The sequence below is a fragment of the Diabrotica undecimpunctata genome, chromosome 2, assembly GCF_040954645.1.
Source record: "Diabrotica undecimpunctata isolate CICGRU chromosome 2, icDiaUnde3, whole genome shotgun sequence".
NCBI lineage: Eukaryota > Metazoa > Arthropoda > Insecta > Coleoptera > Chrysomelidae > Diabrotica > Diabrotica undecimpunctata.
Window position 1 is genome coordinate 18,291,096 of NC_092804.1, and position 19,436 is coordinate 18,310,531.

Below are 19,436 nucleotides of genomic sequence, written 5' to 3' on the forward strand. Positions count from 1 at the left end.
TTTTGGATTAGTTTTAATAGTTTTTTGGTCACATCTGGTCCTCTGTATTTTAGGAGGTCGTTCGGTATTCTGTTCGGTTTATTTGTAATCCATATTTCTTGGTACCACACTCGAGTTAGCTATGTTTTGTTCACACTCATTTCTTGATTGGTCACTTTAGCTCTTCTTTTCCTCTTCTCCATCTTCTTGCAAGTCTTTGCTTTCGCTGCCCACTTCCTCGTTTTTCTCTTTCTTCTTTAGCATTGAGTAGTAGTATTCCTTCAATGTTTATTTTAGCTGTACCGGTATATGTTCTGTTATCTTCTTCATGTTCTTCATTTTTCACGCTTTACCTATCGACGTGTTATATTTGGTTCTTATATATCTATAAAAAAAAATAAATTATTGTTCTTAATTAATTGTTATTTATAATATTCTTAATATTCCTGACCTTTTTATTTCTTCTGCCTACTTCTCTATCCATATATTTCTCTTTCTTTTGTAAATCGCTTCAGTTCTGTTTCTTAACAGAAGATGAAAATTGGACAAAACACAGAATCATACGATATCTTGTCCACACCGCTATAGTGCTATAGTGTTTAGACACTTGGATAATAAAACAATGTGACATCAAAAAAACGTCTAATCAATGGAGCTGAGATAGGTTGTGGTATTAAATTCCTTAGACTTTTCTATAACTTGTCGTTATGTTTAATATTTGCCTTATTAATTTATTAAGATTTAATGCTCTCTAATATTATATGCATGAATACTGTCCTGGAGTGTTTAATCCTACATGCACGTCTTGCATCTCTCTGACAGATTTTGGTGTATCATATCCATTTCAATGTAATATTTCTCTGTTTCTCAAAAAATGAGTCTTGTTGTTTTGGTAGGGTGTCCAAACTTTCTTCAATCATCAATTTTTTACTATTTTATTTCCATATTTTTATTGTTATATTCCTCAGAGAGTACCTAGTCTTCGATTCTCATCTTTAATAACGATGTAATTTGGCCCAAAGGAGAGTGTTACCAATTTATTTCTTATTTTCTTTTACTTCTTGGGCAGAACTTTCTGTTTTTTTTATAAGGTTACTTTGTCCCATTTTACAGTGCTTTTAAAGGTCTTTTTTTTTATCATTTTTAGTAGGGTGTAAATTTGTGTCAGTTTGTATAACGATCCTGCTTTTTTATACAAAACTTTTTAGTGAGTAACCGTCGTCGTTTTCAATTCAATAATTTAGTAAGAATGACCAGCGTTTTTACCGGAAACAGTCACTTTTGATTAGCAAAAGCGTTTGACCCCTTGAGTCGTCTTAATCGTACGTCCTTGCAACGCATCCCGAGATGCCAAAATTTCTTCCAAGTGATTCCCGAAAGAGAGATGCTATGACGGGATAAACGCACTCTTTCTCTTTCTTCGCCACTACGCATTCTGAAACCCAAGTGAACCGCTTCTCCCAAGTACAAAACAAAACTTTTCAGAGATCATCAACGTTGGCTAGTCGCTCGCAAAGCGTCAAGTAGGTTGCGAGGACGGGCTGCTACAATACACCGACCAAACACGTTTTTTCGTTACGTTGCGCTCGTGAATATATCTCAAAATCTTAGAATTTCCGCTGGAAAAAAAATGGGTAATAAAGAGGACGGACTTTCTGAAAATCGTCGTTAGATTAATTTGCGGTTTTGTCAACTTCCTACCTCTATAAAAATGATCACGATAAGCTGTTTTTAATCAAACCGCGAGCGCTTCTTTACTGTACTGATCTCTTTTTCGGTGGACCAAATATTTCGGTGATTTATGGATACTTTTCTTTTTATTTTCGAAAAATGTGTCTGTGTACCGGCGGTTTTTGTGTTTGTACCAAAATGTGTGGGAGGTGGTTAAGAAGTGTTTTTGTTTTAGTAGTGTTTTGTTTTTGTTTGAGCCATGGCCACACCAGTTTTAGCAATATTACTAGGATTAAACGAGAAGCTTTGACTGAAAGTTTGGTAAGTATTTTTAATAACTACTGATCGATTTAATTTACTATTGAAATCACCGTGTTGGATTATCATTTACATTTTTTTCATTTTCAAATACTAACTGTTATAGATTTGACATTTGACAATATGAATTTTGGATTGCCAGATTTGAATAGTTGATCTATGATGAAGCACCGATGAAGCTGTAAAATTTGGGTTTCTTGTTATTAGTCTTCATCTAAACTTCTTTCACCGATGCTATTTAGTATTTTAAATTCAGCAATATTGTAGTTCATAACATAGATTATGCGCCCTAGATTTCGTGCGTTCCAGTCACTGTTCTTTTGACTTTTTTCTTTCTTGTTTAATTCCTTTTTTTGTGTGGCCACTTCTGACATAACAATACTTATATTTTTGTCTTGTTATCATAATTTTAAGATGTGTTTACATAAGAAACGTTGTCTTTGATTTTTATTTGAATCATTGTTGAATCATTTTTTCTCACATTTTGCTACCTCTTGCTCTATTTTTCTAGTTTGTGATTTTAAAATCGTCTGGATTAAGGTCTATATTTTTCTTTTTTACTCAAATTCCCTCTTTAGAATTCTTTTAGATAGTCTTGTCCCTGGCCATCTGTGGATATGCCCCAATTCGTCTTCGTGCTTTCATGATTCCGCTCCATATATCTTCTACGATTGTCTATTTGGTTTTTTTACCCATTCTCCTTACTTTCCCTCTAAAATCTAAATATTTTCCCAACTATGTTTCTTTTTCATACGTGAACCTAGACTCGTTTTGATTTATCTATTGTCTATTATACTACCATAGAAAATTATAGGCCTACTTACTATCTTCTGTGTTTTTATTTCAACAGTCCTGGAAACATTTGGATTTCTTAGAAGTTGTTCAGAGCAAATGTAACTTCTGGGTATTCAAATTTTCTACCTCTTTAAACTTATATGTTTTTCCTTAGTGTTTCTATCATCATTGTTATGCCGGGCAGGCAGTGGCGCACCCAAGGGGTTTTTGGGGGTTAACCCCCCCCACCCAGGGCACCATTTCGACACTGTTACTCACAAATATTTCGGTGCCCAACCAAAACCCTCCACAGGAAAATTCTAGGTGCGACACTGATGCCGGGTGAGCCAAAAGAAGCAGCAAAATTTTAAAAATTTACATCAGTTAAAAAAATTTAAAAACGCGTTTAATATTTTTGAACAACATTAAACAATATTGTCACTATTCCCTGACAACAACCCTGAAATCTTAAATGGCAACCTTCATGTTTTATTACAGATTTGGATTCCTTTAATGAAAACCACACAACACGTGTTTAATATTTAAAAAAAATCTATGGAATGACGCTAAACATGCCTTCACGTTTGCTTCTGGGGGGGGGGGGGTTACATTGAAATCTTTTAAAATAAAAATAATATTAAAATATTAATAATAAAAATAAAACCCCTTTTTTATTGCAGATTCAGATTCTGCAAAAAAATTCTGATGTGTATTTGTTTTTCTGCAATCTATAGCGAATCGAAAAATCATCATTTACCTTATGATTTTATAGAATATTTATAGAATCTGTCTAGTATCAGCCATAGTGTCATGTGATATGCCGTATGTCGCTATACGTTAAATAATAACGAAGACGATGTGTAGTGCTCTTTTGGTAGTCTCTTTGCTTTACGGTCATTAATAATAAATATACTGTGTAGTGCCCTTTTAGTAGTTGCCTTGTTTGTTGTTTCTTACTCAATTCAATATATTTGTTATTTCCTCCCCTTTCATTTGATATGTCGCATGTTAGGACTCGATTAGTTGTTTATTTTGTATACAGCGAGAGGCCTTTTTTAAGACAATAAATCAAAATTTGTCTTATAGTAAATCTATTTTTATCTACAGTGCCCTATGATATCTTGTATGCCACTATACGTTCATTAATAATGAAGATACTGTGTAGTGCCCTTTTGGTAGTCGTCTTGTTTGTTTTTTTATCTGAATATATTCGTTATATCCTTCTCTTTTATTTGCTATGTCACATGTTAGGATTCGATCAGCTGTTTATGTTTTAATCAGCCAAAGGCCTTTTTTAACTCAATATAATAACTCAATATAATCAATATAATTTGTTTTAGAGTTAATCTATTCGTATTCATAGTATCGTATTATATCTCACATGTCGCTATACGTAAATTATTAATAAAGATACTGTGTAATACCCTTTTGGTAGTCGCCTTATTGGTTTTTTCTTACTCAATATATTTGTTATTTCCTCCCCTTTCAACTGATATGACGCATGTTAAGACTCGATCAGTTGTTTATTTTGTATACACCGAGAGGCCTTCTTTCAGTCAATAAATCAAAATTTGTCTTTTAGTTCAACTATTTTTATCCATAAGGCCCTATGACATCTCGTATGTAACTATACGTTCATTAATAATAAAGACACTGTTTAGTGCCCTTTTGGTAGTCGCCTTGTTTATTTTTTATATCTTACTATATTCGTGATATCCTTCCCTTTCATTTAGCGTATCACACGCTCCAATCGGACCAGTAACAAAGAATATATGATCTAATGGCCTTTTAGCAATGCCACAATGTGTGTTTTTTCTGCCTCAACATATTCGCTACCCCCCTCATTTCCAACGACATATAATAAATATATTATACGTACGTCATTGATCTTACCTTACAATTACAGTAACAATACTTTTTAACAACAATTTTGCAAAAATATGATTGAAATGTCAAATGTTGGTAATTCAGATTTCTTTCCTGGGTGGCGTCGTTACCTTACTGGACAAATGGTTGTGACTTGTCATCATAGCCTTTTATATAGATAGATAATAAACACAATAAACAGCAAGACCATAGTACTGAAGTTTTTGCACACAACCAACCTGAATATTTTATTATCTAATAAGAGACCTAATTTAGATCTTATAAATCAAACAACAGTCCACAGTTTATTAACAAATCAAACATTTTTACAATGTTTATTATATTATATAAATGAACATTAACAACTCTGATTTATAGCAGCCATTTTCACACTATCCTGTTACAGGAACTGTAAAATGATTTTTCCGATTGCCACTTGTTTACCAAGTCCTATTTTTAGCGAAATTTCCTTGTCCGACATCAAAAAGTGGTTCGATCTTCTCATCAGATGTAGATCGATAAATCGTGATGTGTAATAAAACCAATACAATGGGTTCGTTCAACTTTTTATTTATTTACTTATTCAATTAAAGCTAACAGACAAAATTAATTACAGGGTGGACTGATCTTACAAGGCAATTAGAGTATTGAACTTAGCCATGGAGATTCTTTGAATTGTATCAAAACAAATGAGTTTAATTAAGAGTAATTTAAGACATATTTTGCAAGTGGCATTTATTTTATGTATCTAATGAAATATTTACGGTGAAAAATTTGCCTAAAAATTAATGATTTATTTGATCAAAACTAAATAGGTTTTGTGAATTATTTCTAATATTTCTGTGGTTTTAACTTGGATGCATTTAGTCTTAACCCAAAGTCTTAGACCAAATTGGGCCTTGGTCTCTTGTAATTTCTGCCCTCACTGCCGATCACGTGCTTTTAAGTTCTGGTGCCCATTACGGTTTTGCGCGTCCCTTACCAGTTGTCTCTCATCTTTTCCGTTACCTCTTTTTTAGTCTTCTGTCCTATATTTTATAGGCTATGGTTGTATAGGGCAAGGCGATAATTTGTCATTCAGTCTCACGTTATGCTCACGTTTGTGACTAGTCAGTCGAAATTTCTGTTGGTTGACTGTCAGTTGGTCTGTATTAAATAACCAAATTTGGTCCAATATTGGTCCAAAGATCCGCTTTCCAAAGCTTCTAACTTTCTTTTCGGGTTTAATCTGCAAAACAAACAAAATGTATTTGAATCTTGTATGACAAAGCTGATAAACATTACAATAAACAATTGAATCGATATAAAAATACTTAAATCATGCCCAGTTTATGGGCAAACGTTGAGATTTTTTATATAGTTTATAGCATCGACTCGATCGTCACAAGCAGGAAGTCTTGTGAACTGCCCTCGTAGGCTCGCTGGTGACACTTCTCCGTTATGTACTGGATAGATTGGCCCTCGCCGGAGCTGCATGACGGTAATGTTAGCTTCCTCCATTTGTGCAACATATTTGCACATCGACCATGTTGAGTTCTGATACGGTTAAGTGTGCACCCGGTCTTACGTGGTAGGTCAAATCCAGGAGGTGTCTTTGTTATGCAAGATATGGCTGTATTTGGTTGAGCTGCCTATCATTCATGGATCCATTTGGTGATCGTGTTGAACCCTGTAGCTGCGACTGATTCTGCAGTTTGTATTGGAGATTTTCTGGAGCGCAGTCGACTTTTCGTTGCATCCTCTACATAGTTATGAATCGGCAGCGCCGTGTTGCTAAGAATCTTGTTATATTCTTTGGTAAGCAGATTGAGTCGGCGAAGATGTGGTGGTGGAATGTCACTCAGTACTGGTAGCCAATGTGTTGGTGTGGATTTGATTACTCCAGCGATCATTCTCATGGTGTTATTTAGCTGGACATCTATCTTTCTAACGTGATGGCGTGCAGTATTCAGCTACGTAAACAAGAACTAAGAGTGAAGACCTGAGTGTGGATGCCGATGTCCCCCATGGTGTGCCGCTGAGCTTCTGAATGATGTTATTTCGGGTTTTTAGCTTCTTGGCAACTGTACTTAAATGTTCTCTAAAGCTTAACGTTCTGTCCAAGTCCAAGCCTAGATATTTTGGATGTTTATTGTGGTTGATCGTGTGTTATCAAAGTGAACGTTAAGGGATCTTGACGCCAGATTGTTGTTTAGGTGGAAGTAGGTTACTTCGGTCTTGGAGGCATGGGGGTGAAGTCTCCATTTTTTAAAGTAATTTTCCATAACCTCTAGGTCTTCCGTAAGAATCTCTTTCGCTTCTTCTAGTCTTTGTTTGGGTTAATAAAGCCCAGTCATCAGCATAGCCAAACTTTGTTGATGTTGTTGTCGACATGTCTGCGATGTAAAGGCTAAAAATCAGTGGTGCGAGTACCGAACCTTGTGGCAGATTTATGAACGCAGCAGAACTCTTTAGTTTTCTTTGAAAGCCGGTTGTGGAGATGATGTCGTAAGATAGCCATGTGTTAGACGGGTATTTCCTATACGCAATCTCAGTATGATTGCCATATTTTCCGAGAAAACTAGGACAGGTAAATAGATTCACTAAGGGTTTAATTTCATGCAGCGCTAAACTTTATTCCAGTGAATTTTCTAGGTGGATAGATTAAGCTTTTCACTCTTTAGTCTAGCTTTAGATCGTTGTAGGTTTGTATAATAATAATGGTGTTCTTTAGCAAGGCAATCAGCTTTTTCGTTACGAATAATCCCGATATGGGATAGTACCCAAATCAGACTGTTATACTTTGGTTTATAAGAAGCTGGTATGAGTATCTTAAACAAAGGGATGGTTGATGGGAATAGTATTATTGGAGTATATAGAGGAAAGTGAATTAGGTTATGAATATGGCTAGATGTGTGTCGGATATTGTTAGACATATTTGAAAGCACACGAGACAGCTAGTAGTATAGTAGCTACACCAAGGAGAAATTTTATAGAGATCGATAGGCTGTTGTACAGTGGTTACAGAATATCCAATTCCACTTTCAGTCTTTGACGCATCAGTGTGAAGAACTTAGATTTATTTATTTTTGTTTGTCAGTTCTAGAAATAGAATTCTTAGTGTAATAACACTGGTATATAGTCCTTGTTAAATCTGTAAAGGTAACAATGCACAAAGTCTACTTACTGCAAATACAAGGAAATTTACATAGAGAAGCTCTCTGATAAGTCTTCTTTTTAATATAGTACTGTACAATACTGTAAGAGATGCCCTGTCATGCAATAGAGGAACTATCTTTAATATATATCAACGTAAATTATTATGGATTTTGGACCTGATCACTCACTTCGACCAAAAACTTACAAAAACGTTAAAGACATTATCAATTGTTGCAGAAAATATTAGCTTCACAACAAACAAAGAGAAAAACAAAATAATGATGAGCATTCCAAACATCAATAATTAAAATATAATCACTGTGATGACATAGAGGTCTTAAACAAACTATTTCTAAAGCAGATTATTTGGTGCAATTTCTGAAAGCGGCATCTGTGGAAGGCGATATAATTTTGAGATTTACAAGAAATATTAGAAACCAGCTGATGATAGAGATATATCCTCCTTAAAAGTAGGTAGCTAATTCTACTATTCAAAAATTAGATAAAAAACAGCCAGAAAACTACAGAGGTATAAACTTGTTTAATATTACCCTAAAACTTACAACTTACATTTAAGTTTATAAGTTTAGCAGATAGTTTTCGTAGCAACATAGTTTTCGTACTGGAAGATCGTGTACAGATGCAATATTCGTTATAAAGAAAATTACTGAGAAATCACTAGAGTACAATGGACCACAATGTCTGTGTCTGATTGATATAAAGAAAGCGTTTGACGGAGTAAGATTCAAAGATGTAATCCATCTTCTGTATAATAGAGAAGTTCCCGTAAATATTATAAAAACTATCGAAAACATCTACCAAAACAACAAAACGGAAGTCAGAATAGATGAACAACTTTTGAGAACCTATAGAAATAGACAGCGGAATAAGACAAGGGGACTCATTAAGCCCCATACTCACTTTAAATACAATTTAATCATTGATGAAATCATCAAAAGTGTAAACAAAGGAAGAATATACAGAATTGGAAACAAAGAAATAAAAATACTGTGTTACCCAGACGACGCAATATTGGTAGCCCAAGATGTCTGCAAAAACTGGTCCACAGATTTAACAAAAGAGCAAAAGAATTTAATATGACAATCTCATCTCAGAAAACTAAAACAATAGTAGTCAGCAGAGAACCAACCAGATGTAAAATAGAAATTAATGACATCAGTATTGAACAAGTAATGGAAATAAAATACCTGGGAATTACTCTGTCCAGCTATGGAGACCTGAACACAAAAGTGAGAGATCAAGTACACAAAGCAAATATACTGACAGGATGCCTTAATAACACTATATGGCGAAACAGACACATTAACAATAAGATGAAATCAAGAATAAAGCCAGTGTAAGACCAATAATGACATACGCCTCAGAAACAAGACCCGACACAGCCACAACGCAAAGGCTACTGGAAACGGCAGAGATGAGAGTACTCAGAAGAATTACAGGAAATACGCTGAAAGATCGAAAGAGAAGTGAAGACATTAGAAGAAAATGTAACGTACAGTGTATAAATGAATGGACACAAAATAAAAAAAAGGATGGAATAACCACATAAGCAGAATGGAGAAAACTCATGTCGTCAAAATAGCAAGAGATCACCAAGAGAAGTCACCAATCAGCAGAAGAAGTATCGGAAGACCGCGCAGAAGATGGAGTGACAACCTTCCATAGAGGTATTAATCCGCCAATGAAAAAGCAGAATTGATTATAAAGAGAAAGAAAGAGAAGAAGAAGAAAAGTAGTAGGTAGCCAAACATGCACAGGACACCTAACCATATGAAGTGAACACTATGCTCCCAGACGAATCCTATTATTAAAGACTGTGGATAAAAAACCTACTGTGTTAGGCAAAGTTTGCGGTGGAAGATGGTGTGGACAAGGTTACGAGAAAGATTAACGAGGCAAATTAGCAACGTTTGGCCACGGATATGAGGGACTAGCGAAACAGGCCATGAAAGATCGGAATGTAGCACCACCAATGATAACTAGTGTACTTTATGTCAATGATATGGGAGATTCTGAACTGCTTTCAAAATTGTCATTTGAAAATTTAGTTTGCAATTTAAATCTTACTAAGTACCTATGAGGCCTTATTTTTCTAGGGACAAGAATCTGATTGTCAAATAAAGATAAAAAATCCTTTAGGTCCTACATGAAAGATAGAACGTGTTGCATTGTTGTGATATATCAAGTTTTAATGCAAATTTTTACCATTTTGTATATACGACAATCTGGATGGTTTTCCAAAAATTCTTCGACACATTTGCGTCTAAGAGCAGTAACCATAATTTTGCCTAATTCGTCATTACTGCGGCTATACCTGCTGATTATTGTGTATATCTAGAAGGAAGTTATGAAAGTTTGCATCTTTTCAAACAATACATTTCAGGTTAACAATACAGACAAGCCTATCTAAAAAATCATTGAAACTAGATGGTAGGTACTAGTCAAATGAATGCTATGGCTGATGTCTATTGGATTTTAATTAGAGAGAAAAGTAGTGGCTTTTAATTTTCACATGGTAACAGAATGTAAGCATTTAGAATGAATTTATTCGAAACTACTGGACCGATCATTTTCAACTTCAATTTAGAACAGAAGTGCTTAAGTGTTCATCATTCAATCTTCGCTTATCCACTGCTGGACATAGATCTCCCTCATAATTTTCCATCTATTTCGATCTTGTGCCTCTTGCATCCAATCCCTATGACAACGTTTTAGATCGTCAGTCCAACGTGTTGGTGGACGACCTCTGCTTCGGTAGGCATCATCCCTTAGTCTCCATTCCAGTATCCGCTTTGTCCATCTATTATCTGTCATTCGAGCCACGTGACCTGCCCAGTTTCATTTCAGTGTTGCTACTCTCTCTACTGCATCAGCCACTCCTGTTCTTTGTCGTAGCTGGCGATTTGGGATCTTGTCTCGTAGTGAAACGCCCAACATAGCACGCCCCATCGCCCTTTGACACACACACGGATCTTTTGAACTGTTCTTCTTGTCATGGTCAACGTTTCCGCACCGTAAGTTAACACTGGCAAAACACACTGATTAAACGTTTTTCTTTTAAGGCATATTGGTATATCAGACGATTTGAAAATATGGTTCAGCTTGCCGAAGGCTGCCCAAGTCAGTCTTATACGACGGAGAAGCTCAACGGTTTGGTTATCTTTTCCTATGCGAATCTCATGACCTAGGTATTTATAGGCCATTACCTGGTCTATGGATCTTGTTCCTACGCATATATCTTCGCTGACTACAAGATTTGTCATCATCTGGGTTTTAGATATATTTATTTTCAATCCCCCTTCTAGCGAGGAAAGGTAGAGCTGATTTAAAAGTTCTTTGGCCTCATCTATCCTATCAGCTATTAGTACAATATCATCTGCAAACCTTAGATGGCTAAGCTTTTCTCCGTTTATGTTTATGCCCTTTGTTTGTGTCGGTCAGTTTTGCCCTTTTACATATATATTCCAAAAGCGTAGTGAACAGTTTCGGCGATATGGTGTCCCCCTGGCATACTCCACGTTGTATCGGGAATTTCTGGGTTTGACGATCACCCACTCTAACACTGGCTGTTGCTTTTTGGTATATGTGTTTAATTATATTTATATACCGATAGTCAATTCGGCATTCTGTCAAGGCTTTCAACATTTTTTGTTGATTTACGGTGTCGAATGCCTTTTCATAGTCGACAAATATTAAAGCTAGTGGTTTATTATATTCAGTGCATTTTTCTATAAGATTTTTTATTACCAGTAGGTGATCGTTTGTTCCATAGCCTTTTCTAAAACCCGCCTGTTCTATGGGCTGATAAAATTCCAATTTATTTTCTAGTCGTTTCGTAATTATTTTTGTAAATAGTTTATAAATATGTGAAAGTAGACTTATGGGCCTGTAATTCCTGAGGTCGGTAGCATCCCCTTTTTTATGAAGTATGATAATTTCTGCGTTATACCACTGGGTTGGTGTTATTGCTTCCTGCAAACATCTAGTGAATAGTTTGGCAAGGACCTGCCATAATCTTTTTCCAGCCACTTACAAGGCATCTGCCACTATTTCGTCACCTCCGGGGGACTTATTGTTAGTTGAAGTGTTAGAAGTGAAGTGGAGTTAGTTGAAGCTTAAGTTTTAGTTGAAAAGAAATTAAAAGTATAGCATATCAGTTTATTGTTTTTATAGTTAAGTTAAACCTATAGTTTCCGATAACATTATATAATACACAAATAATGTTTTACTTTTAAAACAAGAATAAAAAAAGGAATTATTTTTGAACTGGGGCATTGAAAGATAACCTCAAAACAGTAAAGCATTCGAATGTTGACACGAGCTGTAAAGATAAAATAATACAAACAGTTTCTAGCCATTTAAATCATAGATAAAATATCCCAGTGACATTTTAATCGTTTTAAGTAGAAAGTAACTTCGATGATTACATTCTAACAAGGTACCTTATCTTCAGGGAAATGCGGGATGAGTTATTTTTTGTCAGGTGATATCTCAATTTTTAAATATCTTCCCAGAAAATGTACATTGTATATAAATTACTGTAAAATAACATTATTTATTAACACTTCAACTGCAGTCAATTCGCCACAATATAATTTTAAAATCCTTAAATATATTATCTCCATTTCATTCTGGTACTTCTTCAGTTTACATAATACGAAAAACCCCAATGAATAAGGAAGGTGTCATAATATCTTACTCGGAGCGGATCTTATTTTTTTATGGACATCGGCAAAAAGCGATATGGCCTCTATGGCCTTCTATTTTGCCCTTAAGGATCAGTTGTAGTATTCTATATCGATTTCCCCTCACTATATGTCCCAGATAAGACATTTTCCGGTGTTTAACAGTCTTTAACAATTCTCTATCTTTGTTGACCTTCCTTAGTACTTCTTCATTAGTTTTTCTTGCTGTCAAAGGTATCTTCAACATCCGTCTATGAATCTACATTTCCAATGCTTCAATTCTGTTCATACTTGATATTTTTCGTGTCCACACTTCTGCTCCATACAAAAGTACAGATCAAACATAGCACTTAACCATTCTATGTCTTAGTTCTAAACTGAGATGTTTATTGCAAAGAAAGGTCTTCATTTTCACAAAATAGTTTTAGTAATTGCTATTTTTCGTTTTATTTCTATGTCTGAATATTAGTTGGTTTGGTATGACAGTTCCCAAACATGTAATTTTGTGAATTTTTTTAACGTTTATTTTAATGTCCATTTCCTCTCCTACTTCGTGAATACGATCAAGCAGAATTTGGAGACCTTCAAAATTTTCTGACAGAATTACTAAGGACATAGTTCCCCATTGATTTTGATTGCATATGGCTGTCTCTCAAGTGCCTTTTTAAATAGCTGGTTCAAGTAAAAATTCAAAAATGTTGGGAACAAAATGCAACCTTGTCTGACTCATCGTTGTATGGAGATTTCGTCGGTGTAATTGTTTAATTCCAATACAGATTTTTAATGATATAAATAGCTTTGTCATCTATTCCTATATTTTTTGGTATCTGCATTAATTTTACATGCTGTACTTTATCTAACGCCTTTTCGAAATCAACAAAGCATGCAAATACATCTTTTTTTTTTGATCACGGCATTTTTGTAATAGGATACTTAGCGCAAAATATGCCTCCCTAGTTCCCATAGCATTTCTAAAACCAAATTAGATATCTTATCTATCCTACCAGATTTTCTTCGCATTTGAGTCTAATTCTGTGTGGAGAATTGTTAGGAAAATCTTAAGAGTGTGGATCATTGGGCTAATTAATCGATGAGTATTTTCTAGCATTGTTTTTTTTAGGTATTGTAACAAAGATGGACTCAGCCAGTCTGCGAGTTATTAACATTTATAAATTACAACAAAAATAAGTGTTTTTTGTTATAATTATCTCGGTCAATTGTTTATGTATTTTATTTTCAAAACTCTCATACTAAAGAACTTTTTATGATCTACAACTTTTATTTGAAACGTTTTTCTCTAGAATGTATAATAAACTTGTTGTAGGCAAAAAACTGTTTTTTACTTTTTAAGGTTTTTAAGAAAGAAACAAAACAAAATCAATTGTACTTCTTTATGGATTTTTCATCAGCTACCCCTCATATACTTTTAAGAACCTTCAAATATCTGAACAAGATTTTTATATATTTTTTTCTTCATTGACTGGCGTAATAATAATATACAACACGGTATGTTGGGTACAGTCCTATGACTAACCTTTCACTTTCAAAGTTTCCAGCTGTTTTTCATTCCCTACTCACGTTACGCTAGGGCCCCTAGGTCAGATCAATAAACTTCACGTTTTATACCAAAAAGTGTCTGATAAGGATACTATGTTTGTCGGCAGATATTTTGTTGGCAGATATTCATTATTTGCTCAGTGATACACTAATGGGGATTGCCGATAAGTTTAAAAAAAATATTGAAAAATATAAATGCCAAGGTTGGAATGCGGGGTTCAATGTTTAGCGACAAGTTGACTTTTCAGTTAGCCAAGAAAGGTATTAATCAGAATGTATATATTTTTATACTGCAGATAGTATTATTTACAACAGATGCATTCAGAAGATTATAAAGAATAAGTAAGAAGAGAAAAGATATACACTCGCGATCATAAAATCCGGGTTACCTTGAAAATCGCCGTTATTTCATTTTTAACGAGCTTTATCGTAAATAATAATAACACAAATACAAACTAATGCATGTTTCTAAAAATTGTTGTCGGCTTGGCGGTTTTCTTTGTAATAAAGAATTCCAATAATGCCGATTTCGTGGAAAACTATACACTTCCCAAAATGAACGGTACCTGTAACTGCCGCTTGTTTTAAATGTCTCATTTGTGCTTCGACTTTCTTTTCAAACCCAACAAACAAACGTTTATTATTGCCACCATTAGTGTTTATTATTGTTTATTTTTTGCCAAAAATGCCTTGACTGTTGTTGAAACGGCACGCATTGTTGCGTTTGTGGAAGACGGTCACACTCAACTGCAAGTCGCAAGAACTGTTGGCGTAAGCCTTTCTACGGTTCAACGAGTGCTTCAAAGCTTTCAGAAGACGAGTTTGCTAACCACACGACCTGGCTCAGGACGAAGAATAACGACCACGGCACGAGATGACCGTTTCCTTGTGTTTCAGGTTTTACGAAACCGGACTTCAACTGCGGTTATGCATCGAAATTGCCTACAAGAAGTACGAAACTGCAATGTTAGTGTTGCAACAGTCAGGAGAAAACTTCGTTCTTCTGGACTATCTTCTCGGGTAATGGCTACAGGACCGCCACTTGGCCGTGCGCATCGAGTTGCACGACTAGCTTTTGCTCAACAATACGCGCATTGGGAAATTAATGATTAGAGCAAAGTGTTATTTTCAGATGAATCCCGTTTCAGCCTAACTGGATTCAATGGATGGGCAATGAGTTTGGAGGAGAACCGGTGAACGATTTTAACAAGTTTCTAAGCTCCAAGAATGCCATTTGGTGGAGGCTCGGTCATGGCTTGGGGAGGTGTATCTTCCGACTTCCGCACAGAATTACCCTTCATCGAAAATGGGTCCTTAACTGCACGAAGGTACATTACGGAGATTCTGGAAGAACACGTTATGCCCACCATGACAGGGCTTGGAGAAGACGCAGTTTTTATGCAGGACAACGTGCGACCGCAGGTTGTCAGGATCAGTATTCAATACTTGGACAAGGTTGGAATTACGAGGTTACCCTGGCTAGCTATATCTCCGGATCTGAGTCCCATCAAACATCTCTGGGGCGATTTGAAAAAACGTATTCAGACCCATACACCTCCTCCTAACAACGCACAGGAGCTTAAGGATCTGTTAGTGAGAGAGTGGAATAACATACCACAACATGTAATCCGGAGAAAAATTGAGAATATGGCCCGTCCTCTGCAAGAGGTTATTAGAGCAAGGGGAGGCAATACACGATATAAGTCATTGAAAATCCACAGATATTCTACCACGTTCTGTATTTTTCATTTTTTCTTTCGTATGTCTATTTCAACAATTTGGTTTGTTTTCTGCTTTTTCAATAAAAACAATAAAAAAACCGTTTTTTCTTTCTTTCAAAACAAACATTGATGACAAATAAAAAATACATTAGCCTAAAAAAAAGGTTACTGCACCAGATGCAAAAATATTCAAGAAACTTGAAATTTTCAAGGTGACCCGGATTTTATGATCGCGAGTGTATAAATACCAAAAGATTACTTTGTTCAATAAATTTATAAATTGTGTACACGGTAGTTTGTATTAAAAATCCTTTATCATCATCATCATCATCATCCAGCCATCATTTATCACGTCTACTGCTGGACATAGGCCTCCCTTAAACTCCTCCATTCTTTGCGATTTTGTGCTATTTGTTGCCAATTTTTGGTGATACACCTGATGTCGTCAGTCCAAGTTATAGTTGGTCTTCTTCTACTACGTTTGTCTTTTCTTGGCCCCCAATGTGTAAGAGACTGCCCACGCTAAAGTAATTCGTCTTTAGATTTCGCATGTTTGGTTATCCCTGCTGATTCTTATTTCGTGACCCAAATACGTATATCTCCACCAGTTCTACCACTTTGTTTTGAATAGTTAAATGGTTATTGGGGACCATATTTGTCATAAACTTAGTATTGGTCAAGTTCATTCTGAGGACCACCTTCGAACATGCAAAGTCAAATTGATTTAACATATCTGTGGCTTCTCCTAAATTATCTGCGAGATAATTAAGCTTTTCGCCTCCTATTGTTACTCCTATGTGGTCCCAATTGACCATCTTAAAGGCATACTTTAAAATCTTTTATAGCCCATGGAAATAAGTGTTTTTTGACAATCAATGTCACTACTATCTAGTTATCTAGATGGAACAACAAAATTTATGTAAATTTAATCAAACTTTCGCACATTTTTATTAATTAACAACTTAGTGAAAAATGGCTGATTTGTAGAATTTCCGTCTATACGTAAAAATCATTGTTTTATAAAAAACAATTGATAAATGAACCGCTGTTGTAAAATTTTTTTTCCAAACTCCATTAAAAGTTTGTGAAATCGTTATTTTTTTATAGATTAAACAAAAGCATCATTTTCAATCCTACCCTATTATCGAATGTTTTCGATAATAATTTTTTCAAAACAAATTTCTTTCGGAGCGGGTTAAATAAAGTAATTTTTATATATAACTGTTTGTAAAAATTTGTTAAAAATACATTTTAATGTTTTAAACATAGTAATTAATATTTTTAAATACTTTTTAACGAAAAAAAAAAACAAAAAGTTGCCTCACCGTGACAATGTTAGCACATTGCCGTGACCAGGATTCGAACCTGGGTTACCACGGCCACAACGTGGGGTCCTAACCACTAGACGATCACGGCTACTGAGGCGATGTGTGTTACGATTCTATTTCGAAGATTTGAACAGCTCTAACATAACATTCCATGAAATTAAATTTAGGTCAGCTGTTTACAAAAGAAACAAGTTTTAATAATAATATACCATTTTATATAAATGAGTACGCTAATAATTAAAAAGAAGGTTATCAATCAATGGAAATAACAACAAATAAATGTTTCCGATTCTAAAAAATACTAAGATATTAAATATTCATCAGTATGTAAAATATTTGTTTATTGCTTATTGTAAAATATATAAAGCAATAACAATTACAAGTTAGACAAATCTATAAATTTCTTACATAAATTATGACCTGTCAAGTTTAGACAGTTGTCCATCTGTTTTGCTAATTTCAGAGATATATTAAACATAATTTGATTTCTTAGTTTCTCTTGTTTTAGTTGTCTTGTGATTTTGAAATGTTAAAGTAATTGTTTAAATGTGGGTTCCTTTTGCGCAATATTTGATATGGATCCTCAGTATTCTGTTAATATTGTGGTAGGTATGTAAATAAAAATATTTAAGCTAACAATTTGCATTAATTATTAATTATTTGACTTTCACTTATTTGGTTGAACTAGTTTTTATAATTAACGATAATTGACAATAATAAAATATTCACATATTACCTACATTGCATCAGCCAATTAACTTTTGTCCTTTTCTTCTTTTAAGTCTCTAACCTGGTAGAGTGTCGTGATACCTATTTTGAGTTCACTAGTTGATTTTTCCGACATTCATTCATATTTCTCTAGCTTCAGTCGTTTTTGTGATGACACGTGGTCGGGCTTATAGGATAGGTTAACTCTGGAGAGTGGAGGTTAGTATCTATCGTGTCTAGATTCTATCTATCGTGTCTAGTTTTGTTGTGTTAAAGTTAAAACCTTTGATAATGTAAGCTACTGGTTGACCTTTTTGCAAAAGTACAACTCTTATTGAATCTTTTGAACAGTCAACCGATATTAAACACTTTTCATTTATATCAAAATGTCTTAATACTGGGCTTTTTGAAATTATTTCTTTAATTTTACTAAAACATTCATCATATTTATGTAACCAACCCCATTCTACATTTTCTTTAATTAATTCCCCAAGGGGTGAGGTTAGGTCTGACAAATTTTTTATGTGTTTAGACAAATACGTTATCATTCCTAATAATGTCTGTATGTCTTTTTTATTTTCTGGCATTTTCATATCTTGAACAGCTTTAATTTTATCACTATCTATGGTTTGTCCCTCTTTATTGTAATTAAATCCTAAAAATTTTATATTTTTTACGCCAAACCTACATTTTTCATAATTAAATTTAACATTGTTTATCCTAGCTCTTTCTAAAACTTGATATAAACATTTATCGTGTTGTTGTTTTGATGAGCCATAAACAATTAAATCATCAATATATGTTTCTATACCCTCCATTTTAAATATTTTACTGAATCTTTTGTGACATACCTTACTTGCTGAACTAATACCATAGAGCAGCCTTAAAAATTTATATCTACCATAGCAAGTGTTAAAAGTACATAATTTACTATTTTCATCATCAAGTTTTATGCTCCAAAATGCTTTTGAAGCATCAAGTTTGCTGAAATAAGGGTTACCTTTTAAATTTGCAGCTATTTCATCAACCGTAGGGAGTTGAAAGTGCTCTCTTTTGATAGCTTTATTCAAGTCTCTAGGATCGATACAAACTCTTATGGAATTACTTCTTGGTTTTCTTACTAAGACTATGGAGTTGACCCAGTCTGTAGGTTCATCAACTTTCTTGACTATACCATTTTTTTCCATGTCAACTAATTTAAGTTTTAGTGTCTCCTTTAGCTCTAGTGGAATCTTTTTTGGAGGCTGCATAACTGGTTGTGGAGATTCATTTAGCACAAGGTTGTATGGCTCATCCAAACCTCCTATACCTTAAAAGACTTCCTTAAATACTTCTTTGACATCAGAATAATCATTTTTAAATGTAACTTTTCTAGAATTTAAATTATTTTCAATTTTTTCTATTGTATTGACCCTTTTTAATATATTCAAAGCTTTACATGTAGGAAGGCCTAATACCGTTGCGTTGGTGAATTAATCTCTACCACATAAAACATTATGTTGTACATATTATTTTTATATTTGCATTCTAAAATACATTTTCCAATGACTCTAAGTGTTTCATTCGAAAATGTTGTTAACCTGCAGTTAGTTTTATGTAGTTCAACATTACCTAGAGAGAATTTAACAATTTATTGATATCTCATTTGCCATTTCCCCTGTATCCAATCG

General features: G+C 34.4%; 1 protein-coding gene and 1 non-coding gene across 2 annotated transcripts in view; one reads left to right on the plus strand and one right to left on the minus strand.

The window, feature by feature from the left end:
- Window positions 1–1,474: 1,474 nt before the first annotated feature.
- The window catches only part of LOC140434279 (matrix metalloproteinase-2-like), a 299,978-nt gene continuing 282,016 nt past the window's right edge, over window positions 1,475–19,436 (plus strand). Inside the window, exon 1 of the mRNA XM_072522424.1 lies at window positions 1,475–1,971. Within this exon, the coding sequence (XP_072378525.1) occupies window positions 1,810–1,971 (162 nt within the window). The 5' untranslated portion in view covers window positions 1,475–1,809. The remainder of the gene's footprint in view (window positions 1,972–19,436) is intronic.
- On the minus strand, window positions 17,075–17,146 carry TRNAH-GUG (transfer RNA histidin (anticodon GUG)). The gene has a single exon. It is a non-coding gene; the product is annotated as a tRNA-His (tRNA).